General features: G+C 46.0%; 1 protein-coding gene across 1 annotated transcript in view; it reads left to right on the top strand.

Moving 5' to 3' along the window:
• The first annotated feature begins 3,229 nt into the window (after positions 1 to 3,229).
• Positions 3,230 to 26,691, top strand: part of LOC119903244 (FSD1-like protein) — a 28,951-nt gene continuing 5,489 nt past the window's right edge. The window contains 12 exon segments of the mRNA XM_038719449.1: positions 3,230 to 3,459; positions 4,794 to 4,889; positions 4,981 to 5,112; positions 5,713 to 5,814; positions 6,138 to 6,160; positions 18,748 to 18,869; positions 19,154 to 19,345; positions 19,348 to 19,380; positions 19,477 to 19,575; positions 23,041 to 23,170; positions 23,987 to 24,075; positions 24,461 to 24,715. Of these exon segments, the coding sequence (XP_038575377.1) occupies positions 3,262 to 3,459; positions 4,794 to 4,889; positions 4,981 to 5,112; positions 5,713 to 5,814; positions 6,138 to 6,160; positions 18,748 to 18,869; positions 19,154 to 19,345; positions 19,348 to 19,380; positions 19,477 to 19,575; positions 23,041 to 23,170; positions 23,987 to 24,075; positions 24,461 to 24,715 (1,471 nt within the window). The 5' untranslated portion in view covers positions 3,230 to 3,261.

The following is a 26,691-nucleotide window of genomic DNA, read 5'->3' as shown; positions in this document are numbered from 1 at the left end:
CTCTAAACCTAAACTAAACTATAACTCATTTGAAAGTCTTGTTCTTAGTCTTTCGCACCCAAGTTGGAAATCACTGCAACCAATTCTCTTCGTTATAGTGTACCTGGCCCGTATTCTGAATTCTTATCTGAATTTGCAGAGTTTTGTCAACTTTAGTCCTTAAAACGGACAAAGTTATTATTGTAGGGATTTTAATATTCATGTAGATGTTGAGAATGACAGCTTCAGTACTGCGTTTATCTCTGTTAGATTCCATTGGCTTCTCTCAGAGTGTTCATGAACCGACTCACTGTTTTAACCACACCCTCGACCTTGTTTTGGTGTATGGTATTGAAATTGAACATTTAGTGGTGTTCCCACAGAATCCCTCTTTGTCCGACCACTGTTTGATAACTTTTGAGTTTGTATTGCTGAACTACTCGCCATTGGGCAAAAATTTCTATACAAGATGTCTGTCTGATAGTGCTGTAGCTAAATTTAAGGATGCGATTCCATCAGCTCTAAATACATTATCTAGTCACAAAGTAACAGAGGACTCCTATGCTAATTTCAGTCCCTCCCAAATCGATCATCTTGTTGATAGTGCTGCAGGCTCGCTGCGAATGACACTCGACTCTGTAGCCCCTCTAAAAAAGAAAATAATAAAACAAAGACGGTTAGCTCCATGGTATAATACTGAAACTCGCAAATTAAAGCAAATATCACGGAAACCTGAGAGGAATTGGCGTTCTACCAAAGTAGAAAATTCTCGTTTAATTTGGCAAGATAGTCTTAAAACTTATAGGAAGGCCCTCCGTAATGCCAGAGCAGCGTACTACTCGTCATTAATAGAGGAAAATAGGAACAACCCCAGGTTTCTTTTCAGCACTGTAGCCAGGCTGACAGAGAGTCACAGCTCTATTGAGCCAAGTATTCCCATAGCTCTCAGTAGTTACATTTCCTGAGCTTCTTTAATGATAAAATTCTAGCTATTAGAGACAAAATTCACCAAGACCTGCCCTCAATTGGCACCGACTTATCTCTTAACTCAGGAACCTTAGAAACAGCTGTAGAACCAGATACATGTTTAGACTGTTTTGCTTCCCTCAATCTTTACCAACTAACTTCAATAATTTCTTCATCTAAACCATCAACCTGCCTCTTAGACCCCATCCCGACTAGGCTGCTTAGATGTTTTACCCTTAGTCAGCACTTATATACTAGATATGATCAATCTATCTTTATCAACAGGCTATGTACCACAGTACTTTAAAGTAGCTGTAATTAAAGCTCTTCTGAAAAAGCCCAAACTTGATCCGGATGTTTTAGCCAACTATAGACCTATATCTAACCTTCCATTTCTCTCTAAGGTTCTGGAGAAAGAAGTTGCTAAACAGCTGTGTGACTTTCTACAGAGCAATAGTTTATTTGAGGATTTTCAGTCAGGATTTAGAGCTCATCATAGCACAGAGACAGCACTGGTGAAAATTACTAACGACCTCCTTATTGCATCAGACAAAGGACTTGTCTCTGTACTGGTTTTATTAGATCTTAGTGCTGCATTTGATACCATTGACCATCAGATCCTATTGCAGAGACTGGAACATTTCATTGGCATTAAAGGACCGCTCTAAGCTGGTTTAAGTCCTATTTATCAGATCGATTTCAGTTTGTACATGTTAACGATGAGTCCTCCATGCACGCCAAAGTTACTCATGGAGTTCCTCAAGGATCTGTCCTTGGACCAATCCTCTTCACTTTATATATGCTTCCTTTAGGCAATATTATCAGGAAACATTCCATAAGCTTTCATTGTTATGCAGATGATACTCAGTTATATCTATCGATCAAACCAGATGAAACTCAGTTAGCTAAACTTCAAATGTGCCTTCAGGATGTTAAAACCTGGATGACCTGTAATTTTCTAATGTTAAACTCAGATAAAACTGAAGTTATTGCTCTGGGGCCTAAGCACCTCCGTGACGCATTATCTAAACATATAGTTTCCCTTGATGGCATCGCCCTGGCCTCCAGCACCACTGTGAGGAATCTTGGAGTTATCTTTGATCAGGACATGCAAATTTCAAGGACCGCCTCCCCCCCAGTCGAGGCAGATGGCCGCCCACCCTGAGCCATGGTTCTGCTCGAGGTTTCTGTCTCTTAAAGGAAGTTTTTCCGTGCCTCTGTCGCCTAGTGCTTGCTCTTGGTGGGAACTGTTGGGCTTCTGTAAATAGCATCATAGAGTACGGTCTAGACCTGCTCTTTTATGAAAAGCGCTGTGAAAGAACTGTTGTTGTGATTTGGCGCTATATAAATAAAACTGAATTGAATGTAGTAGTACTCTGCAGTAACAGTAGGCAGTGTTAGTATTTGTAGCACTGCAGTAGTGTTGTACTGTAACAGTAGGCATTAGTATTTGTAGTAACGTTACTGCAGTAGTGTTGTGCTGTAACAGTAGGCAGTATTAGTATCTGTAATACTACTGTAGTAGTACACAGTATCCGTGTACATGCCCTGTGACCATAGCAGTTAGCTAACGTTAGCTAACAGTCCGGCTGTGGCTGACCCGCTAACGTTACTTTACCGTCACTTTAGCACAACACACCCAGAAACATCCACAGCCAGTCGGTTCCACAAACACCGCGTTCCTCCTCCAGCTCCGGTTAAACCCGGTACCCGGCCCCGGTCTGCCCACAGACCCGTCCAAACACCGACCTCCAACCAAAACAAACAGTTAGCATGAAGCTAAGCTAACCGCACGGCCGTTCTTACCTTGCCAGTTTTGAGAAAATGACTAATATCCTCTTCGGTCGGCGGATTCACGCGGACATCACCGGGGAAACACCGGCGGCCGTTAAACGAGGCGTTAGAGGCGGCAGAGGCCGCTCATGTCTCCGGTCAGAATGGGAAAGTGGAGTTTACCAAAGTCCGGGAGAACTTTTACATCGGCCTTTTTGTTGTGGAGAAACTGCTGCTGCCGCGGTCCGCCATCTTGTGTCTGTGTGCGCGCGCATGTGTAAACTACTCGGATTATTTACTGAGGTAAAAGTACCGCAAAGTAGAAGTATTCTTACTTTATAGCATCTTCTCCACACCTGCCTAAAGTGCATGTACAGTACTTTATATAAATACACACAATACCGTGTATATTTGATGTGATTGTGCTCACAACAATGAACTTCTGTTTAGCAGCATAAACACTAACCAAACACAACAAAATACGAGAAAATAAGAATAAAAACACAACAAAGGCAAAAACGATCTCCTGTAAACCTCTCTTTTATGGGCCAACTTTACTTATTTTACGATTCTTATTTTGACACTCCAGGCCGGAAGTGGGTGTGTGATGACGTGTATTGTGAAGTCACTTCCAGTCAGTGGCTCCGTCCCCCTCTGGTCTCCCCTCTCTCTCTCTCTCTCTCTCTCTCTCTCTCTGTCTCTGTCTCTGTCTCTCTCTCTCAGGTGATGGACACTCAGAAGGTAAGACTCTGATCAATCCATGATCGATATTATCCGATTGTCGGCGGACAGAGACACAGACAGAGAAAGAGAGAGAGGATTAGCTAGCTGCTAGCTGTTAGCAGCCTCCACCCCCCCCCCCCCCCCCCCCCTCTCTGGTCGAGTCAGAATCAGTCTGAATAAAATTATTTAAATACAGTTTAGGTGTTTGTCTCTGCAGGTCTCTCTCTCACTCTCTCTCTGTCTCCCTCTCTCTGAGCATGCGCACACCTGGCATCAAGGTGCACCTTGTCACAGCTGTGAGTGCGTCAGGTCACACCTGAGTGATGCTGCTGATCTGATAAACACACAGCTCACTTGCAGCAGACACAAAGCTGTAGTTTGTTACCTGAAGCCTCACATCTGTTTAATAACAATTATTATTTTTAATTTTAATCACAGTTCAGTTACACAGTGCTTCATGTACAAGACACACATATGCAAATACAACCACATGATACAGGCAGATATGCACTGCACTGTCAAACTACTGCACTGTTAAACTCCTGCTTTGCATTGTCAAACTATTGTACTGCACTGTCAAACTACTACACTGTCAAACTACCGCACTGCACTGTCAAACTACTACACTGTTAAACTACCGCACTGCACTGTCAGACTACTGCACTGCATATTCAAACTATTGTACTGCACTGTCAAACTACTACACTGTCAAACTACCGCACTGTACTGTCAAACTACTGCACTGCACTGTCAAACTACCGCACTGCACTGTCAAACTACTGCACTGCCAGACTACTGCACTGCATATTCAAACTATTGTACTGCACTGTCAAACTACTACACTGTCAAACTACCGCACTGCACTGCCAAACTACTGCACTGCACTGTCAAACTACCGCACTGCACTGTCAAACTACTGCACTGCACTGCCAAACTACTGCACTGCACTGTCAAACTACCGCACTGCACTGTCAAACTACTGCACTGCCAGACTACTGCACTGCATATTCAAACTATTGTACTGCACTGTCAAACTACTACACTGTCAAACTACTGCACTGCACTGTCAAACTACTGCACTGCACTGTCAAACTACCGCACTGCACTGTCAAACTACTGTACTGCACTGTCAAACTACTACACAGTTAAACTATAGCACTGTCAAACTACTACCCTGTCAAACAACACTGTCAAACAACACTGTCAAACAACACTGTCAAACTACAGCACAGTTAAACTACAGCACAGTTAAACTACAGCATGTGTTACATTCTTAAAATCAAATCTGTTACACTTCAAAAAAACTGAATTTTGTTTTTAAACTAAAAAACATATGTTTGTGTGTTAAACAGGAAGCTCTTCGCAGGATCATCAGCACATTAACCAATAAGAACGAAGAACTCCAAAACTTCCTGGAAACAGTTGACAACACACTGACTGGACTGCAGGTCAGCAGCTGATTGGCTGACAGGGCTTTGAGAGGAGGGAGAGAAAAAAATAATAAATAAAAACTTAAGTAAACTTTGTTTGTCCAATCAGGTGGAGTCATGTAAGGTGATGTCAGAGCTGGAGGCGGAACTTGAGCAGCTCCGCTCCGCCCTAGAGGAGAAGGAGGCAGAGCTTTGTGGCATCATTAAAGAGGAGAAGCAGAGGAAAGAGGCGGAGCTTCATGTAAAGAAGCTTTTGTTTAACTTAAACTTTTTTCATTTTGTTGATTTGGTTGTTTGATTATATTTTTTTAAACTTCTGTTTGTTATCTTATTTTAAAATTATGTAGGGATCAGAATGCATTTTATGTAGGAGTTAAAAGATATGAATTACTAATGACATGTCAAACTTGAGGCAAAGTAAATATTTTTAATGTGTTAGAAAACCTTTAAAATTTTAATATTTTATGTTCTAATATTATAAAAGGAGAACATTGAAAGAAAATTATTAAATTTGCAGAAAGAAAATAATTTCTCATTTTCCCACTCAAGGTATTTTTAATTTCTAGCACATTTAAATAACACTTATCTAGAATCACTCACTAATGGCACCAAGCTGCTGGTCTGACCGTCAGGATCAGTCCAGGGTTCAGTGTCTGGCCCAAAGACACTTTGACATGTAGTCAGGAGGAGCCGGGGAATCGAACCACTAATCCTGTGATCAGTGGATGATCCACTCTACCAACTGAGAACATAGCTGCTTCAATGAACTCAGGTGTTCTCTGATAGTTCATTCATTAGTTAGTTTTCTATAGTACTTATCAGACTTGTTTGTGATTTTCAGAAGCAGCTGTCGGAGGGAAAGTTTGCTCTGCTGTCGTGTGAAGAACTGCTTGAGTTTGCAAATCAAACGCTGACCATCACCAACGAAGAAGAATTCCTAAAGGTAGGATTGGGGGAAGATGAAGAAATACAAAGTGTCTGAAATCATGATTCATTCACTATTAAGCGTAAAAAAAAAGTAGTAACAAGCAAAAAAATTCATTTAGATGATGCTTTTATCCAAAGCGACTTACAATTGCTATGTATATCAGAGGTCGCACGCCTCTGGAGCAACTAGGCGTTAAGTGTCTTGCTCAGGGACACAATGGTGGATGTGTCACAGTGGGGGATTGAACCCAGGTCTCTCCCACCAAAGGAATGTGTCTTTTCCACTGCCCCATTACAACTCCCCTATTTAAGGTGAATTTTATCTGTTTTCTCTTACAGGCTGCAAAACAAATCAAAGAAAGGTATGAGATATTTTGTCTTTCAGTGTGTCCTGACTGAATGCAATGAGGCGACCGTCAATGAGACAATCAGTGTTTTAGCAATGTAGCAGCTATACACAGCCATGTAGCAGCCACGTAGCAGCCATGTAGCAGCTATACACAGCCATGCAGCAGCCATGCAGCAGCCATGCAGCAGCCACATAGCAGCCATGCAGCAGCCATGCAGCAGCCATGTAGCAGCCATGTAGCAGCCACGTAGCAGCCATGCAGCAGCCATGCAGCAGCCATGTAGCAGCCATGCAGCAGCCATGCAGCCGCCATCCAGCAGCCATGCAGCAGCCATGTAGCAGCTATACACAGCCATGCAGCAGCCATCCAGCAGCCATGTAGCAATTATACACAGCCATGTAGCAGCCACGTAGCAGCCATGTAGCAGCTATACACAGCCATGTAGCAGCCATGTAGCAGCCATGTAGCAGCTATACACAGCCATGCAGCAGCCATGTAGCAGCTATACACAGCCATGCAGCAGCCATGCAGCAGCCATGTAGCAGCCATGCAGCAGCCATGCAGCCGCCATCCAGCAGCCATGCAGCAGCCATGTAGCAGCCATGTAGCAGCCATGCAGCAGCCATGCAGCAGCCATGCAGCAGCCATGCAGCCGCCATCCAGCAGCCATGCAGCAGCCATGCAGCAGCTATACACAGCCATGCAGCAGCCATCCAGCAGCCATGTAGCAGTTATACACAGCCATGCAGCAGCCATGTAGCAGCTATACACAGCCATGCAGCAGCCATGTAGCAACTATACACAGCCATGCAGCAGCCATCCAGCAGCCATGCAGCAGCCATCCAGCAGCCATGTAGCAGCCATGTAGCAACTATACGCAGCCATGCAGCAGCCATGTAGCAGCCATGTAGCAGCTATACACACCCATGCAGCAGCCATGCAGCAGCCATGTAGCAGCCATGCAGCAGCCATCCAGCAGCCATGTAGCAGCCATGTAGCAACTATACACAGCCATGCAGCAGCCATGCAGCAGCCATGTAGCAACTATACACAGCCATGTAGCAGCCATGTAACAGCCTTGTAGCAGCTATACACAGCCATGTAGCAGCCATCCAGCAGCCATGCAGCAGCCATCCAGCAGCCATGTAGCAGCCATGTAGCAACTATACACAGCCATGCAGCAGCCATGCAGCAGCCATGTAGCAACTATACACAGCCATGTAGCAGCCATGTAACAGCCTTGTAGCAGCTATACACAGCCATGCAGCAGCCATGCAGCAGCCATCCAGCAGCCATGTAGCAGCCATGTAGCAACTATACACAGCCATGCAGCAGCCATGCAGCAGCCATGTAGCAACTATACACAGCCATGTAGCAGCCATGTAACAGCCTTGTAGCAGCTATACACAGCCATGTAGCAGCCATCCAGCAGCCATGTAGCAGCCATGTAGCAACTATACACAGCCATGTAGCAGCCATGCAGCAGCCATGTAGCAACTATACACAGCCATGTAGCAGCCATGTAACAGCCTTGTAGCAGCTATACACAGCCATGCAGCAGCCATGTAGCAACTATACACAGCCATGCAGCAGCCATCCAGCAGCCATGCAGCAGCCATCCAGCAGCCATGTAGCAGCCATGTAGCAACTATACGCAGCCATGCAGCAGCCATGTAGCAGCCATGTAGCAGCTATACACACCCATGCAGCAGCCATGCAGCAGCCATGTAGCAGCCATGCAGCAGCCATCCAGCAGCCATGTAGCAGCCATGTAGCAACTATACACAGCCATGCAGCAGCCATGCAGCAGCCATGTAGCAACTATACACAGCCATGTAGCAGCCATGTAACAGCCTTGTAGCAGCTATACACAGCCATGTAGCAGCCATCCAGCAGCCATGCAGCAGCCATCCAGCAGCCATGTAGCAGCCATGTAGCAACTATACACAGCCATGCAGCAGCCATGCAGCAGCCATGTAGCAACTATACACAGCCATGTAGCAGCCATGTAACAGCCTTGTAGCAGCTATACACAGCCATGCAGCAGCCATCCAGCAGCCATGTAGCAGCCATGTAGCAACTATACACAGCCATGCAGCAGCCATGCAGCAGCCATGTAGCAACTATACACAGCCATGTAGCAGCCATGTAACAGCCTTGTAGCAGCTATACACAGCCATGTAGCAGCCATCCAGCAGCCATGTAGCAGCCATGTAGAAACTATACACAGCCATGCAGCAGCCATGCAGCAGCCATGTAGCAACTATACACAGCCATGTAGCAGCCATGTAACAGCCTTGTAGCAGCTATACACAGCCATGTAGCAGCCATCCAGCAGCCATGCAGCAGCCATCCAGCAGCCTTGTAGCAGCCATGTAGCAACTATACACAGCCATGCAGCAGCCATGCAGCAGCCTTGTAGCAGCCATGTAGCAGCTATACACAGCCATGCAGCAGCCATGTAGCAGCTATACACAGCAATGCAGCAGCCTTGTAGAAGCTATACACAGCCATGCAGCAGCCATGTAGCAGCTATACGCAGCCATACAGCAGCCATGTAGCAGCTATCCACAGCCATGCAGCAGCCTTGTAGCAGCCATGTAGCAACTATACACAGCCATGCAGCAGCCTTGTAGCAGCCATGCAGCAACTATACACAGCCATGCAGCAGCCTTGTAGCAGCTATCCACAGCCATGGAGCAGCCATGTAGCAGCTTTCCACAGCCATGCAGCAGCCATGTAGCAGCTATCCACAGCCATTCAGCAGCCATGTAGCAGCTATACAAAGCCATGTAGCAGCCATGCAGCAGCCTTGTAGCAGCCATGCAGCAGCCATGCAGCAGCCATGTAGCAGCTATACACAGCTATACACAGCTATACACAGCCATGCAGCAGCCATGTAGCAGCTATACACAGCTATGTAGCAGCTATACACAGCCATGTAGCAGCTATACACAGCCATGCAGCAGCCATGTAGCAGCCATGTAGCAACTATACACAGCCATGCAGCAGCCTTGTAGCAGCCATGTAGCAGCTATACACAGCCATGCAGCAGCCATGCAGCAGCCATGTAGCAGCCATGTAGCAACTATACACAGCCATGCAGCAGCCTTGTAGCAACTATACGCAGCCATGCAGCAGCCATGTAGCAGCCATGTAGCAGCTATACACAGCCATGCAGCAGCCATGTAGCAGCCATGTAGCAACTATACACAGCCATGCAGCAGCCATGTAGCAGCCATGTAGCAGCTATACACAGCCATGTAGCAACTATACACAGCCATGCAGCAGCCATGCAGCAGCCATGCAGCAGCTATACACAGCCATGCAGCAGCCTTGTAGCAGCCATGTAGCAGCTATACGCAGCCATGCAGCAGCCATGTAGCAGCCATGTAGCAGCTATACACAGCCATGCAGCAGCCATGTAGCAACTATACACAGCAATGCAGCAGCCTTGTAGCAGCTATACACAGCCATGCAGCAGCCTTGTAGCAACTATACGCAGCCATGCAGCAGCCATGTAGCAGCCATGTAGCAGCTATACACAGCCATGCAGCAGCCATGTAGCAGCCATGTAGCAACTATACACAGCCATGCAGCAGCCATGCAGCAGCCATGCAGCAGCTATACACAGCCATGTAGCAACTATACACAGCCATGCAGCAGCCATGCAGCAGCCATGCAGCAGCTATACACAGCCATGCAGCAGCCTTGTAGCAGCCATGTAGCAGCTATACGCAGCCATGCAGCAGCCATGTAGCAGCCATGTAGCAGCTATACACAGCCATGCAGCAGCCATGTAGCAACTATACACAGCAATGCAGCAGCCTTGTAGCAGCTATACACAGCCATGTAGCAGCCATGTAGCAACTATACGCAGCCATGCAGCAGCCATGTAGCAGCCATGTAGCAGCTATACGTAGCCATGCAGCAGCCATGCAGCAGCCATGTTGCAGCCATGTAGCAGCCATGCAGCAGCCATCCAGCAGCCATGTAGCAGCCATGTAACAGCTATACACAGCCATGCAGCAGCCATGTAACAGCTATACACAGCCATGCAGCAGCCATGTAGCAGCTATACGCAGCCATGCAGCAGCCATGTAGCAGCTATACACAGCCATGCAGCAGCCATGTAGCAGCTATACGCAGCCATGCAGCAGCCATGTAGCAGCCATGTAGCAACTATACACAGCCATGCAGCAGCCATGTAGCAACTATACACAGCCATGCAGCAGCCATGTAGCAGCCATGTAGCAACTATACACAGCCATGCAGCAGCCATGTAGCAGCCATGTAGCAGCTATACACAGCCATGCAGCAGCCTTGTAGCAGCCATGTAGCAGCTATACACAGCCATGCAGCAGCCATGTAGCAGCCATGTAGCAACTATACACAGCCATGCAGCAGCCATGCAGCAGCCATGCAGCAGCCATGCAGCAACTATACACAGCCATGCAGCAGCCTTGTAGCAGCCATGTAGCAGTTATACACAGCCATGCAGCAGCCATGTAGCAGCTATACACAGCCATGCAGCAGCCATGCAGCAGCCATGCAGCAGCCATGTAGCAGCCATGCAGCAGCCATGTAGCAGCTATACACAGCCATGCAGCAGCCATGCAGCAGCCATGCAGCAGCCATGTAGCAGCTATACACAGCCATGCAGCAGCCATGCAGCAGCCATGCAGCAGCCATGTAGCAGCTATACACAGCCATGCAGCAGCCATGTACCAGCCATGTACCAGCTATACACAGCCATGCAGCAGCCATGCAGCAGCCATGTAGCAGCCATGTAGCGGCCATGTAGCAGTTATACACAGCCATGCAGCAGCCATGCAGCAGCCATGCAGCAGCCATGTAGCAGCCATGTAGCGGCCATGTAGCAGTTATACACAACCATGCAGCAGCCATGTAGCAGCTATACACAGCAATGCAGCAGCCTTGTAGCAGCTATACACAGCCATGCAGCAACTATACACAGCCATGCAGCAGCCATGCAGCAGCCATGTAGCAGCTATACACAGCAATGCAGCAGCCATGCAGCAGCCATGTAGCAGCCATGTAGCGGCCATGTAGCAGTTATACACAGCCATGCAGCAGCCATGCAGCAGCCATGCAGCAGCCATGCAGCAGCCATGTAGCAGCTATACACAGCCATGCAGCAGCCATCCAGCAGCCATGCAGCAGCCATGCAGCAGCTATACACAGCCATGCAGCAGCCATGTAGCAGCTATACACAGCCATGTAGCAGCCATGTAGCAGCTATACACAGCCATGCAGCAGCCTTGTAGCAGCCATGTAGCAGCTATACACAGCCATGCAGCAGCCATGTAGCAGCCATGCAGCAGCCATGCAGCAGCCATGCAGCCGCCATCCAGCAGCCATGCAGCAGCCATGTAGCAGCTATACACAGCCATGCAGCAGCCATCCAGCAGCCATGTAGCAGTTATACACAGCCATGCCAGCCATCCAGCAGCCATGTAGCAGTTATACACAGCCATGCAGCAGCCATGCAGCAGCCATGTAGCAGCTATACACAGCCATGCAGCAGCCATGTAGCAACTATACACAGCCATGCAGCAGCCATCCAGCAGCCATGCAGCAGCCATCCAGCAGCCATGTAGCAGCCATGTAGCAACTATACGCAGCCATGCAGCAGCCATGTAGCAGCCATGTAGCAGCTATACACAGCCATGCAGCAGCCATGCAGCAGCCATGTAGCAGCCATGCAGCAGCCATCCAGCAGCCATGTAGCAGCCATGTAGCAACTATACACAGCCATGCAGCAGCCATGCAGCAGCCATGTAGCAACTATACACAGCCATGTAGCAGCCATGTAACAGCCTTGTAGCAGCTATACACAGCCATGTAGCAGCCATCCAGCAGCCATGCAGCAGCCATCCAGCAGCCATGTAGCAGCCATGTAGCAACTATACACAGCCATGCAGCAGCCATGCAGCAGCCATGTAGCAACTATACACAGCCATGTAGCAGCCATGTAACAGCCTTGTAGCAGCTATACACAGCCATGCAGCAGCCATCCAGCAGCCATGTAGCAGCCATGTAGCAACTATACACAGCCATGCAGCAGCCATGCAGCAGCCATGTAGCAACTATACACAGCCATGTAGCAGCCATGTAACAGCCTTGTAGCAGCTATACACAGCCATGTAGCAGCCATCCAGCAGCCATGCAGCAGCCATCCAGCAGCCATGTAGCAGCCATGTAGCAACTATACACAGCCATGCAGCAGCCATGCAGCAGCCATGTAGCAACTATACACAGCCATGTAGCAGCCATGTAACAGCCTTGTAGCAGCTATACACAGCCATGTAGCAGCCATCCAGCAGCCATGCAGCAGCCATCCAGCAGCCTTGTAGCAGCCATGTAGCAACTATACACAGCCATGCAGCAGCCATGCAGCAGCCTTGTAGCAGCCATGTAGCAGCTATACACAGCCATGCAGCAGCCATGTAGCAGCTATACACAGCAATGCAGCAGCCTTGTAGAAGCTATACACAGCCATGCAGCAGCCATGTAGCAGCTATACGCAGCCATACAGCAGCCATGTAGCAGCTATCCACAGCCATGCAGCAGCCTTGTAGCAGCCATGTAGCAACTATACACAGCCATGCAGCAGCCTTGTAGCAGCCATGCAGCAACTATACACAGCCATGCAGCAGCCTGTAGCAGCTATCCACAGCCATGGAGCAGCCATGTAGCAGCTTTCCACAGCCATGCAGCAGCCATGTAGCAGCCATGTAGCAACTATACACAGCCATGCAGCAGCCTTGTAGCAGCCATGTAGCAGCCATGTAGCAGCCATGTAGCAACTATACACAGCCATGCAGCAGCCATGTAGCAGCCATGTAGCAACTATACACAGCCATGCAGCAGCCTTGTAGCAGCCATGTAGCAGCTATACATAGCCATGCAGCAGCCATGTAGCAGCCATGTAGCAACTATACACAGCCATGCAGCAGCCTTGTAGCAGCCATGTAGCAGCTATACACAGCCATGCAGCAGCCATGTAGCAGCCATGTAGCAGCTATACACAGCCATGCAGCAGCCATGTAGCAGCCATGTAGCAACTATACACAGCCATGCAGTAGCCTTGTAGCAGCCATGTAGCAACTATACACAGCCATGCAGCAGCCTTGTAGCAGCCATGTAGCAGCTATACATAGCCATGCAGCAGCCATGTAGCATCCATGTAGCAGCTATACACAGCCATGCAGCAGCCATGTAGCAGCCATGTAGCAACTATACACAGCCATGCAGCAGCCATGTAGCAGCCATGCAGCAACTATACACAGCCATGCAGCAGCCTTGTAGCAGCCATGTAGCAGCTATACACAGCCATGCAGCAGCCTTGTAGCAGCCATGTAGCAGCCATGTAGCAACTATACACAGCCATGCAGCAGCCTTGTAGCAGCCATGTAGCAGCTATACACAGCCAGCAGCAGCCATGCAGCAGCCATGTAGCAGCCATGTAGCAACTATACACAGCCATGCAGCAGCCTTGTAGCAGCCATGTAGCAGCTATACACAGCCATGCAGCAGCCTTGTAGCAGCCATGCAGCAGCCATGCAGCAGCCATGCAGCAGCCATGTAGCAGCCATGTAGCAACTATACACAGCCATGCAGCAGCCTTGTAGCAGCCATGTAGCAACTATACACAGCCATGCAGCAGCCTTGTAGCAGCCATGTAGCAGCTATACACAGCCATGCAGCAGCCTTGTAGCAGCCATGTAGCAGCCATGTAGCAGCTATACACAGCCATGCAGCAGCCATGTAGCAGCCATGCAGCAGCCATGCAGCAGCCATGCAGCCGCCATCCAGCAGCCATGCAGCAGCCATGTAGCAGCTATACACAGCCATGCAGCAGCCATCCAGCAGCCATGTAGCAGTTATACACAGCCATGCCAGCCATCCAGCAGCCATGTAGCAGTTATACACAGCCATGCAGCAGCCATGCAGCAGCCATGTAGCAGCTATACACAGCCATGCAGCAGCCATGTAGCAACTATACACAGCCATGCAGCAGCCATCCAGCAGCCATGCAGCAGCCATCCAGCAGCCATGTAGCAGCCATGTAGCAACTATACGCAGCCATGCAGCAGCCATGTAGCAGCCATGTAGCAGCTATACACAGCCATGCAGCAGCCATGCAGCAGCCATGTAGCAGCCATGCAGCAGCCATCCAGCAGCCATGTAGCAGCCATGTAGCAACTATACACAGCCATGCAGCAGCCATGCAGCAGCCATGTAGCAACTATACACAGCCATGTAGCAGCCATGTAACAGCCTTGTAGCAGCTATACACAGCCATGTAGCAGCCATCCAGCAGCCATGCAGCAGCCATCCAGCAGCCATGTAGCAGCCATGTAGCAACTATACACAGCCATGCAGCAGCCATGCAGCAGCCATGTAGCAACTATACACAGCCATGTAGCAGCCATGTAACAGCCTTGTAGCAGCTATACACAGCCATGCAGCAGCCATCCAGCAGCCATGTAGCAGCCATGTAGCAACTATACACAGCCATGCAGCAGCCATGCAGCAGCCATGTAGCAACTATACACAGCCATGTAGCAGCCATGTAACAGCCTTGTAGCAGCTATACACAGCCATGTAGCAGCCATCCAGCAGCCATGCAGCAGCCATCCAGCAGCCATGTAGCAGCCATGTAGCAACTATACACAGCCATGCAGCAGCCATGCAGCAGCCATGTAGCAACTATACACAGCCATGTAGCAGCCATGTAACAGCCTTGTAGCAGCTATACACAGCCATGTAGCAGCCATCCAGCAGCATGCAGCAGCCATCCAGCAGCCTTGTAGCAGCCATGTAGCAACTATACACAGCCATGCAGCAGCCATGCAGCAGCCTTGTAGCAGCCATGTAGCAGCTATACACAGCCATGCAGCAGCCATGTAGCAGCTATACACAGCAATGCAGCAGCTTGTAGAAGCTATACACAGCCATGCAGCAGCCATGTAGCAGCTATACGCAGCCATACAGCAGCCATGTAGCAGCTATCCACAGCCATGCAGCAGCCTTGTAGCAGCCATGTAGCAACTATACACAGCCATGCAGCAGCCTTGTAGCAGCCATGCAGCAACTATACACAGCCATGCAGCAGCCTTGTAGCAGCTATCCACAGCCATGGAGCAGCCATGTAGCAGCTTTCCACAGCCATGCAGCAGCCATGTAGCAGCCATGTAGCAACTATACACAGCCATGCAGCAGCCTTGTAGCAGCCATGTAGCAGCCATGTAGCAGCCATGTAGCAACTATACACAGCCATGCAGCAGCCATGTAGCAGCCATGTAGCAACTATACACAGCCATGCAGCAGCCTTGTAGCAGCCATGTAGCAGCTATACATAGCCATGCAGCAGCCATGTAGCAGCCATGTAGCAACTATACACAGCCATGCAGCAGCCTTGTAGCAGCCATGTAGCAGCTATACACAGCCATGCAGCAGCCATGTAGCAGCCATGTAGCAGCTATACACAGCCATGCAGCAGCCATGTAGCAGCCATGTAGCAACTATACACAGCCATGCAGTAGCCTTGTAGCAGCCATGTAGCAACTATACACAGCCATGCAGCAGCCTTGTAGCAGCCATGTAGCAGCTATACATAGCCATGCAGCAGCCATGTAGCATCCATGTAGCAGCTATACACAGCCATGCAGCAGCCATGTAGCAGCCATGTAGCAACTATACACAGCCATGCAGCAGCCATGTAGCAGCCATGCAGCAACTATACACAGCCATGCAGCAGCCTTGTAGCAGCCATGTAGCAGCTATACACAGCCATGCAGCAGCCTTGTAGCAGCCATGTAGCAGCCATGTAGCAACTATACACAGCCATGCAGCAGCCTTGTAGCAGCCATGTAGCAGCTATACACAGCCATGCAGCAGCCATGCAGCAGCCATGTAGCAGCCATGTAGCAACTATACACAGCCATGCAGCAGCCTTGTAGCAGCCATGTAGCAGCTATACACAGCCATGCAGCAGCCTTGTAGCAGCCATGCAGCAGCCATGCAGCAGCCATGCAGCAGCCATGTAGCAGCCATGTAGCAACTATACACAGCCATGCAGCAGCCTTGTAGCAGCCATGTAGCAACTATACACAGCCATGCAGCAGCCTTGTAGCAGCCTTGTAGCAGCTATACACAGCCATGTAGCAGCCATCCAGCAGCCATGCAGCAGCCATCCAGCAGCCATGTAGCAGCCATGTAGCAACTATACACAGCCATGCAGCAGCCATGCAGCAGCCATGTAGCAACTATACACAGCCATGTAGCAGCCATGTAACAGCCTTGTAGCAGCTATACACAGCCATGCAGCAGCCATCCAGCAGCCATGTAGCAGCCATGTAGCAACTATACACAGCCATGCAGCAGCCATGCAGCAGCCATGTAGCAACTATACACAGCCATGTAGCAGCCATGTAACAGCCTTGTAGCAGCTATACACAGCCATGTAGCAGCCATCCAGCAGCCATGCAGCAGCCATCCAGCAGCCATGTAGCAGCCATGTAGCAACTATACACAGCCATGCAGCAGCCATGCAGCAGCCATGTAGCAACTATACACAGCCATGTAGCAGCCATGTAACAGCCTTGTAGCAGCTATACACAGCCATGTAGCAGCCATCCAGCAGCCATGCAGCAGCCATCCAGCAGCCTTGTAGCAGCCATGTAGCAACTATACACAGCCATGCAGCAGCCATGCAGCAGCCTTGTAGCAGCCATGTAGCAGCTATACACAGCCATGCAGCAGCCATGTAGCAGCTATACACAGCAATGCAGCAGCCTTGTAGAAGCTATACACAGCCATGCAGCAGCCATGTAGCAGCTATACGCAGCCATACAGCAGCCATGTAGCAGCTATCCACAGCCATGCAGCAGCCTTGTAGCAGCCATGTAGCAACTATACACAGCCATGCAGCAGCCTTGTAGCAGCCATGCAGCAACTATACACAGCCATGCAGCAGCCTTGTAGCAGCTATCCACAGCCATGGGCAGCCATGTAGCAGCTTTCCACAGCCATGCAGCAGCCATGTAGCAGCCATGTAGCAACTATACACAGCCATGCAGCAGCCTTGTAGCAGCCATGTAGCAGCCATGTAGCAGCCATGTAGCAACTATACACAGCCATGCAGCAGCCATGTAGCAGCCATGTAGCAACTATACACAGCCATGCAGCAGCCTTGTAGCAGCCATGTAGCAGCTATACATAGCCATGCAGCAGCCATGTAGCAGCCATGTAGCAACTATACACAGCCATGCAGCAGCCTTGTAGCAGCCATGTAGCAGCTATACACAGCCATGCAGCAGCCATGTAGCAGCCATGTAGCAGCTATACACAGCCATGCAGCAGCCATGTAGCAGCCATGTAGCAACTATACACAGCCATGCAGTAGCCTTGTAGCAGCCATGTAGCACTATACACAGCCATGCAGCAGCCTTGTAGCAGCCATGTAGCAGCTATACATAGCCATGCAGCAGCCATGTAGCATCCATGTAGCAGCTATACACAGCCATGCAGCAGCCATGTAGCAGCCATGTAGCAACTATACACAGCCATGCAGCAGCCATGTAGCAGCCATGCAGCAACTATACACAGCCATGCAGCAGCCTTGTAGCAGCCATGTAGCAGCTATACACAGCCATGCAGCAGCCTTGTAGCAGCCATGTAGCAGCCATGTAGCAACTATACACAGCCATGCAGCAGCCTTGTAGCAGCCATGTAGCAGCTATACACAGCCATGCAGCAGCCATGCAGCAGCCATGTAGCAGCCATGTAGCAACTATACACAGCCATGCAGCAGCCTTGTAGCAGCCATGTAGCAGCTATACACAGCCATGCAGCAGCCTTGTAGCAGCCATGCAGCAGCCATGCAGCAGCCATGCAGCAGCCATGTAGCAGCCATGTAGCAACTATACACAGCCATGCAGCAGCCTTGTAGCAGCCATGTAGCAACTATACACAGCCATGCAGCAGCCTTGTAGCAGCCATGTAGCAGCTATACACAGCCATGCAGCAGCCATAGTAAAAAGCTAGAAACTGCTTTCATAATAGAACCACTTGCTGTGGGTTCCAGTTCCAGTGAAGGACACAAAAAACATCAAAATATTGAAATTGTAGAAAGGTAGAAAGATGGCACATAACTTTACTCACCATTCTTTTCCTTGAGTGGTTACCTCTCTGTCTGACAGAAACAGGTCCGGGCTCTGTTGACATCATGTAATGGACCGATGGTACCCGACGCTTGCATTCAGTTAGGACACGGCTTTTGTGTTTCATCCTGTTTACTGTCACTGTTCAGTTCTAGTCACATTTTAATTTTTGTATTGTAATTGTATTTGTTTGTGTTATTTTTATTTAACAGTCAGTTTTAGTTTTTTAATATTGATTCTGTTTTTTTCTGTCTCTTCTACCCTCACGTCTTCTCAGACACTTTCAAACTAACAAGTCAAAGTTCAGACTTACAAATGAATCACAGTTCTGAAATTATTTCCTTTAAGCCACGCCCCTTAACAGTACTAACCCTCCCTCGCTGAAACCCCGCCACTTGTTGTTGCCAGGGTAACTATGGCTCCAGCTTTCCGGCTGACGACTCGTCTGGTGGTATCGGAAAACATGTCGCAATTTACAGTTGACTTCAGCGCAGAGAGGGCGGGGCTTCAACGACTTCAGTTCCTGCCAGGTGAGGAACACCTTTTTTAAATTGTCTCTCTTTGGTCAGTTTATGAGGGGATTTATTAGTTAGAGCAGGAAAGTACCTCTTTTTCTTGGTAAGAAGAATCAAGTTTTGCAATGACTGGGTCTGCTACGCACCCCCAAACACACGCCATGGTCGGAAAAAATTATTATTACAGACATCTTCAGTTTCCATGACAACTGAGCAAAGTCCACTGGAGATGAAGACAGTGTGAAACTGTTGAAAGCTCCAGATTCGTCTCGTTCACAGTATCTGACCTGTTCCCACAGTTCCCAGAGCACCAGAGATCGACGTCTCCAGTTATGTCATCCGTGACAACTCCATCACGGTTGCCTGGCGACCAGCTTGTGAGGCTGATGGTGACGGTGTCAGCGGACGAATTGAATTTTACGAACTCGAATACCGAAAAACAAATCACGACAGCTCACTGAGAGCCGCAGGAGAAACATGCTGGGAAAAAATCCCGATATCAGAGAGACAAAAATCACCATCTCAGGGAGGGGTCAGGTGTGAGGTGAGGGCTCAGATCTCAGGTGAGGGGTCAAGGAGACTATTTAAACTGTGATGTGGTCTTCCTGTGCTTCTGTTTCAGGGCTGAAATTTGACTCTCGGTTCGTCGTTGTTCGTGTTCGAGCGAGAAACAAAGCAGCCGCTGGCGAGTTCTCTGAACCCGTCGCCATAGAAACCAGAGGTGAACACATGAGTGAGATGACAAAAATGTTAGAAGTCCTCGTTTCAGGGCGAGAGCGATATAGACAGAATGAAACAAGTTACTGTTTTTCTACATAATATATACAAACATATACTGTAGGTATAGTGTGTGTGTGAGTATATACTGTAGGTATAGTGTGTGAGAGTATATACTGTAGGTATAGTGTGTGTGACAGTATATACTGTAGGTATAGTGTGTGTGTGAGTATACTGTAGGTATAGTGTGTGAGTATATACTGTAGGTATAGTGTGTGTGAGTATATACTGTAGGTATAGTGTGTGTGAGTATATACTGTAGGTATAGTGTGTGTGTGACAGTATATACTGTAGGTATAGTGTGTGTGACAGTATATACTGTAGGTATAGTGTGTGTGTGAGTATATACTGTAGGTATAGTGTGTGAGAGTATATACTGTAGGTATAGTGTGTGTGAGTATATACTGTAGGTATAGTGTGTGTGAGTATATACTGTAGGTATAGTGTGTGTGACAGTATATACTGTAGGTATAGTGTGTGTGAGTATATACTGTAGGTATAGTGTGTGACAGTATATACTGTAGGTATAGTGTGTGTGTGAGTATATACTGTAGGTATAGTGTGTGTGAGTATATACTGTAGGTATAGTGTGTGTGAGTATATACTGTAGGTATAGTGTGTGTGAGTATATACTGTAGGTATAGTGTGTGTGTGACAGTATATACTGTAGGTATAGTGTGTGTGTGACAGTATATACTGTAGGTATAGTGTGTGTGTGAGTATATACTGTAGGTATAGTGTGTGAGTATATACTGTAGGTATAGTGTGTGTGAGTATATACTGTAGGTATAGTGTGTGTGAGTATATACTGTAGGTATAGTGTGTGTGTGAGTATATACTGTAGGTATAGTGTGTGTGAGAGTATATACTGTAGGTATAGTGTGTGAGAGTATATACTGTAGGTATAGTGTGTGTGACAGTATATACTGTAGGTATAGTGTGTGTGTGAGTATATACTGTAGGTATAGTGTGTGTGAGTATATACTGTAGGTATAGTGTGTGTGTGAGTATATACTGTAGGTATAGTGTGTGAGAGTATATACTGTAGGTATAGTGTGTGTGAGTATATACTGTAGGTATAGTGTGTGTGAGTATACTGTAGGTATAGTGTGTGTGAGTATATACTGTAGGTATAGTGTGTGTGAGTATATACTGTAGGTATAGTGTGTGTGACAGTATATACTGTAGGTATAGTGTGTGTGTGAGTATATACTGTAGGTATAGTGTGTGTGTGACAGTATATACTGTAGGTATAGTGTGTGTGAGTATATACTGTAGGTATAGTGTGTGTGAGTATATACTGTAGGTATAGTGTGTGTGAGTATATACTGTAGGTATAGTGTGTGAGAGTATATACTGTAGGTATAGTGTGTGTGAGTATATACTGTAGGTATAGTGTGTGTGACAGTATATACTGTAGGTATAGTGTGTGTGAGTATATACTGTAGGTATAGTGTGTGTGAGTATATACTGTAGGTATAGTGTGTGTGTGAGTATATACTGTAGGTATAGTGTGTGTGTGAGTATATACTGTAGGTATAGGTGTGTGTGACAGTATATACTGTAGGTATAGTGTGTGTGAGTATATACTGTAGGTATAGTGTGTGAGAGTATATACTGTAGGTATAGTGTGTATGACTGTATATACTGTAGGTATAGTGTGTGTGAGTATATACTGTAGGTATAGTGTGTGAGAGTATATACTGTAGGTATAGTGTGTGAGAGTATATACTGTAGGTATAGTGTGTGTGACAGTATATACTGTAGGTATAGTGTGTGAGAGTATATACTGTAGGTATAGTGTGTGTGAGTATATACTGTAGGTATAGTGTGTATGACTGTATATACTGTAGGTATAGTGTGTATGACTGTATATACTGTAGGTATAGTGTGTGTGAGTATATACTGTAGGTATAGTGTGTGTGACAGTATATACTGTAGGTATAGTGTGTGTGAGTATATACTGTAGGTATAGTGTTTGAGAGTATATACTGTAGGTATAGTGTGTATGACTGTATATACTGTAGGTATAGTGTGTGTGAGTATATACTGTAGGTATAGTGTGTGTGACAGTATATACTGTAGGTATAGTGTGTGTGAGTATATACTGTAGGTATAGTGTGTGTGAGTATATACTGTAGGTATAGTGTGTGTGAGTATATACTGTAGGTATAGTGTGTATGACTGTATATACTGTAGGTATAGTGTGTGTGACAGTATATACTGTAGGTATAGTGTATGACTGTATATACTGTAGGTATAGTGTGTGTGAGTATATACTGTAGGTATAGTGTGTATGACTGTATATACTGTAGGTATAGTGTGTGTGACAGTATATACTGTAGGTATAGTGTGTATGACTGTATATACTGTAGGTATAGTGTTTGAGAGTATATACTGTAGGTATAGTGTGTATGACTGTATATACTGTAGGTATAGTGTGTATGACTGTATATACTGTAGGTATAGTGTGTGTGACAGTATATACTGTAGGTATAGTGTGTATGACTGTATATACTGTAGGTATAGTGTGTGTGAGTATATACTGTAGGTATAGTGTGTGAGAGTATATACTGTAGGTATAGTGTGTGTGAGTATATACTGTAGGTATAGTGTGTGTGAGTATATACTGTAGGTATAGTGTTGAGAGTATATACTGTAGGTATAGTGTGTGTGACTGTATATACTGTAGGTATAGTGTGTGTGAGTATATACTGTAGGTATAGTGTGTGACAGTATATACTGTAGGTATAGTGTGTGTGAGTATATACTGTAGGTATAGTGTGTGACAGTATATACTGTAGGTATAGTGTGTGTGAGTATATACTGTAGGTATAGTGTGTGAGAGTATATACTGTAGGTATAGTGTGTGAGAGTATATACTGTAGGTATAGTGTGTGTGAGTATATACTGTAGGTATAGTGTGTGTGAGTATATACTGTAGGTATAGTGTGTGTGAGTATATACTGTAGGTATAGTGTGTGAGAGTATATACTGTAGGTATAGTGTGTGTGAGAGTATATACTGTAGGTATAGTGTGTGTGAGTATATACTGTAGGTATAGTGTGTGTGAGTATATACTGTAGGTATAGTGTGTGAGAGTATATACTGTAGGTATAGTGTGTGTGAGAGTATATACTGTAGGTATAGTGTTATATCTGCAGCAGAGACGTGCTCATGTATATGAACATGCTTACCTATAGATCATGAATAAGATCCCCGTGTTCGTGCTGCTGTGAAGTTTGTATTTTACACACACGTGTTTCTGGTATTCAGTCCCTCATGAAACGGCGAGGACAGAAGGCAAAGCAGGTTATTGTGTCTGTTGAGAAAAACATGATTAGGACCAGGAGCCCCTGATAACTTTTCTGTTATCTATATTCACCGTGTCCTTCTTCTTTCACTGCAGCGTTTAATTTTGGCTTTGATGCGGCGACGGCTCACGCTGAGCTGAAGGTTCAGGGTGACACGGTGACCTGGGAGCCGCAGGGGGTCAAAGGTCATGACCCCAGACTGAGAGGGAAAGAGAATAAAAGCAGGTGAGAAAATGTGTCAACATCCAAAATAGCACGGTACCGCTAAGGATCATGGGAGCTTTTGTTGTTGAATGGTAAGTCCATTTAGCCGCTGTTCTGGAGCTTTTGATTGCAGCACATGGTCTTCCTCAGCAGATGGAGCTGCCCAGGTGTAATGTAGACTGTATCTGCGGTCAGGCTTGTGCTGTTCATGTCTGCTGGGACTTTGAAATGACTCATTTTGTTTCTCTGCTGCTGTCTGTTGGTGTGTTCTGACCTTTTTGTCCCTCTATAGTCTCCGTACTGCGTCCTCTCCGACACGCTCAGGTAGAAACTGTCATCGCTGACTAGTAGCAACCACTGTGTCACCAATCACTTTCTTCATCCGCCATGTTTTGTTTCATTCAGCCAATAACATCACTGCTGACATCACATCAGCGCTTGTTTGAAAAAAGATCTTTGTGTTTTTGAATTGGGTCACATTTTATTGATATTTTAGTTGACACAGTTCATTCGTGTTATATTTTAATAACTTTATGTCAACACTTTAAAGTTAAACTGTTCACAGAGCAGTTATTGTGATTATTCTAATAAAAAACATGTTTTGATGTAAAACTGGTTATAAGTCACGTTATTTTGTTAAGCTGCTTTATGTCTTTAAAACTAACCTAAAGTTATATTTTGTGTTTGATTTGTCATCCTTCTCTCTGCTGCATCATCGCTTTGGCACGACCTCATTGGCTGTTTCACCGTGTTGTTTGTCCACCTTTATTCTTGGGGAGTGTGGACAACAACTCTTTCACTTTCTCCTTTTCTTGTTTTTCTTTTGAACTTTATCAGCAGCAGAAGCGCCACGCCCTCACCCAATAAGACAGCAGGAAGTCGAGCAGGACGCGACCGATTCGCTGGAGAGTCATACACAGTGCTGGGTACTGCACACTTTGTACTACTACACTAATACCTCATACTGATACCACAACCAATGCCACTAAATGTTGTATATGCACATCATGTCAATCTAAAACACATTTTATCAAACTTTTAACACTTTACACTTTTATGCATTAAATTAAATAATATTATAAATACTGTTTTTTATTTAAAGTCAACTTTAAGCACTATTTTTAATTAAAGTGCTTTTATTTTACTGTCTGTTTATTTTGACGTCTAATACATTTGAATGGCAGACTTTTATTTTATAGGTTCTAAAAGCAACCATTGCTCCCTCTGGATTTCATTTTGTAAATATTTTAGTATCTAACACTGTAAAAATTTTTAATGTTTTCTACTTTTTTTTCTTCTTCCGTCTCCTAGGTGACCAGGAGATGAGTGGCGGCTGTCACTATTGGGAGCTCCGCCCCCTGGCTGACTGGAAGTCATTCAGTGTGGGTGTGGCCTACCGGGCAAGCCTTGGCCGCTTTGACCAATTAGGGAAGAGCACTGGTTCGTGGTGTCTCCACGCCAGCCAATGGCTGCAGAGCTCGCTCGCTGCGAAGCACAACAACCGAGCGAAGGTGCTGGATTGGCCCCTGCCTCAGCGAATCGGAATCTACTGCAACTACGACAATGGTACCATGATATCATGTGATTCTCTTGTTTAAATGCTTCAGTTTTATTGATGTCAGCTTCACGACGGATTTGTACTTTAGCTGACCGCTCAGTGACCGACACTTTAACATTCTCGGGGCTAACTTAGCTGAACTACAATACTGACAGTTCAACTCTTTAGCTGACAGTTTAACTGCCTTCAGCCGAGCGCCCAGTTACGCCACATATGGGCATGAAGCTTGGCTAAAAGCTAATGCTAACCATTTGCTGATATCTGTCCTGTCAAACTAACACCCGGCCTCCACAGAGTCCAGCTCTGGAACTCACATTGCTATACGGAAACCTCTGGAGAGCAATAACAACAAACGTTTACAACTATGAACTCTGTCGCAATTTATTTCAGTGCCCAGGCTCCATCTTGGATCATTTCAGCATCACACGGGGAAGGGGCTGACCCATGGTACTGACACCATTCAGCCGGATCCCATTCTTTGGCCAACTCTCATCACTACTCAGTACTTTACTTTACAGTACTTAAGCTTCAGTTCTTTACTTTACAGTACTTTAGCTTCAGTACTTTACTTTACAGTACTTAAGCTTCAGTTCTTTAGTTTGCAGTTCTTTACTTTACAGTACTTTAGCTTCGGTACTTTAGTTTACAGTACTTTATCTTCAGTAGTTTACTTTGTAGTACTTTACTTTACAGTACTTTATCTTCGGTACTTTAGTTTACAGTACTTTATCTTCAGTAGTTTACTTTGTAGTACTTTAGCGTCACTACTTTAGTTTACAGTACTTTAGCTTCAGTACATTAGTTTACAGTTCTTTACTTTACAGTACTTTAGCTACAGTTCTTTAGTTTACAGTACTTTAGCTTCAGTACTTTACAGAACTTAAGCTTCAGTACTTTAGTTTACAGTACTTTATCTTCAGTACTGTACAGTACTTAAGCTTTGGTACTTTGGTTTACAGTACTTTATTTTCAGTACTTTAGCCTCAGTACTTCATCTTACAGTACTTTAACTTACAGTATTTTATCTTCAGTACTTTACATTGTAGTACTTTGGCTTCAGTACTTTAGTTTACAGTCCTTTAGCTTCAGTACTTTAGTTTACAGTACTTTAGCTTCAGAACTTTAGTTTACAGTACTTAAGCTTCAGTTCTTTAGTTAACTGTACTTTATCTTCAGTACTTTAGGTTATAGTACTTTAGCTTCAGTTTGTTAGTTTACAGTACTTTAGTTTACAGTACCTTAGCTTCAGTACTTTAGTTTACAGTACCTTAGCTTCAGTACTTTAGTTTACAGTACTTTAGCTTCAGTTCTTTAGTTTACAGTACTTTAGTTTACAGCACCGTAGCTTCAGTTCTTTAGTTTACAGTACCTTAGCTTCAGTTCTTTAGTTTACAGTACTTTAGCTTCAGTTCTTTAGTTTACAGTACTTTAGTTTACAGCACCTTAACTTCAGTTCTTTAGTTTACAGTACTTTAGTTTACAGTACCTTAGCTTCAGTTCTTTAGTTTACAGTACTTTAGCTTCAGTTCTTTAGTTTACAGTACTTTAGTTTACAGCACCTTAGCTTCAGTTCTTTAGTTTACAGTACTTTAGTTTACAGCACCTTATCTTCAGTTCTTTAGTTTACAGTACTTTAGTTTACAGTACCTTAGCTTCAGTTCTTTAGTTTACAGTACTTTAGTTTACAGTACTTTAGCTTCAGTTCTTTAGTTTACAGTACCTTAGCTTCAGTTCTTTAGTTTACAGTACTTTAGCTTCAGCACTTTAGTTTACAGTCCTTGAGCTTCAGTACTTTAGTTTACAGTACTTTAGCTTACAATATTTTATCTTTGGTACTTTAATTTGTAGTACTTTGGCTTCAGTACTTTACAGTACTTTAGCTTTAGTTCTTTAGTTTACAGTACTTAAGCTTCAGTTCTTTACTTTACAGTACTTTAGTTTACAGTACCTTAGCTTCAGTTCTTTAGTTTACAGTACTTTAGTT

Source organism: Micropterus salmoides, unplaced genomic scaffold, assembly GCF_014851395.1.
Source record: "Micropterus salmoides isolate LMB-PRFRI ecotype aquatic unplaced genomic scaffold, ASM1485139v1 Ms_hic_scaffold_1411, whole genome shotgun sequence".
Lineage (NCBI taxonomy): Eukaryota > Metazoa > Chordata > Actinopteri > Centrarchiformes > Centrarchidae > Micropterus > Micropterus salmoides.
Note: the sequence above shows the minus strand (reverse complement) of the source record. Positions and strands in the feature narration are given on the sequence as shown.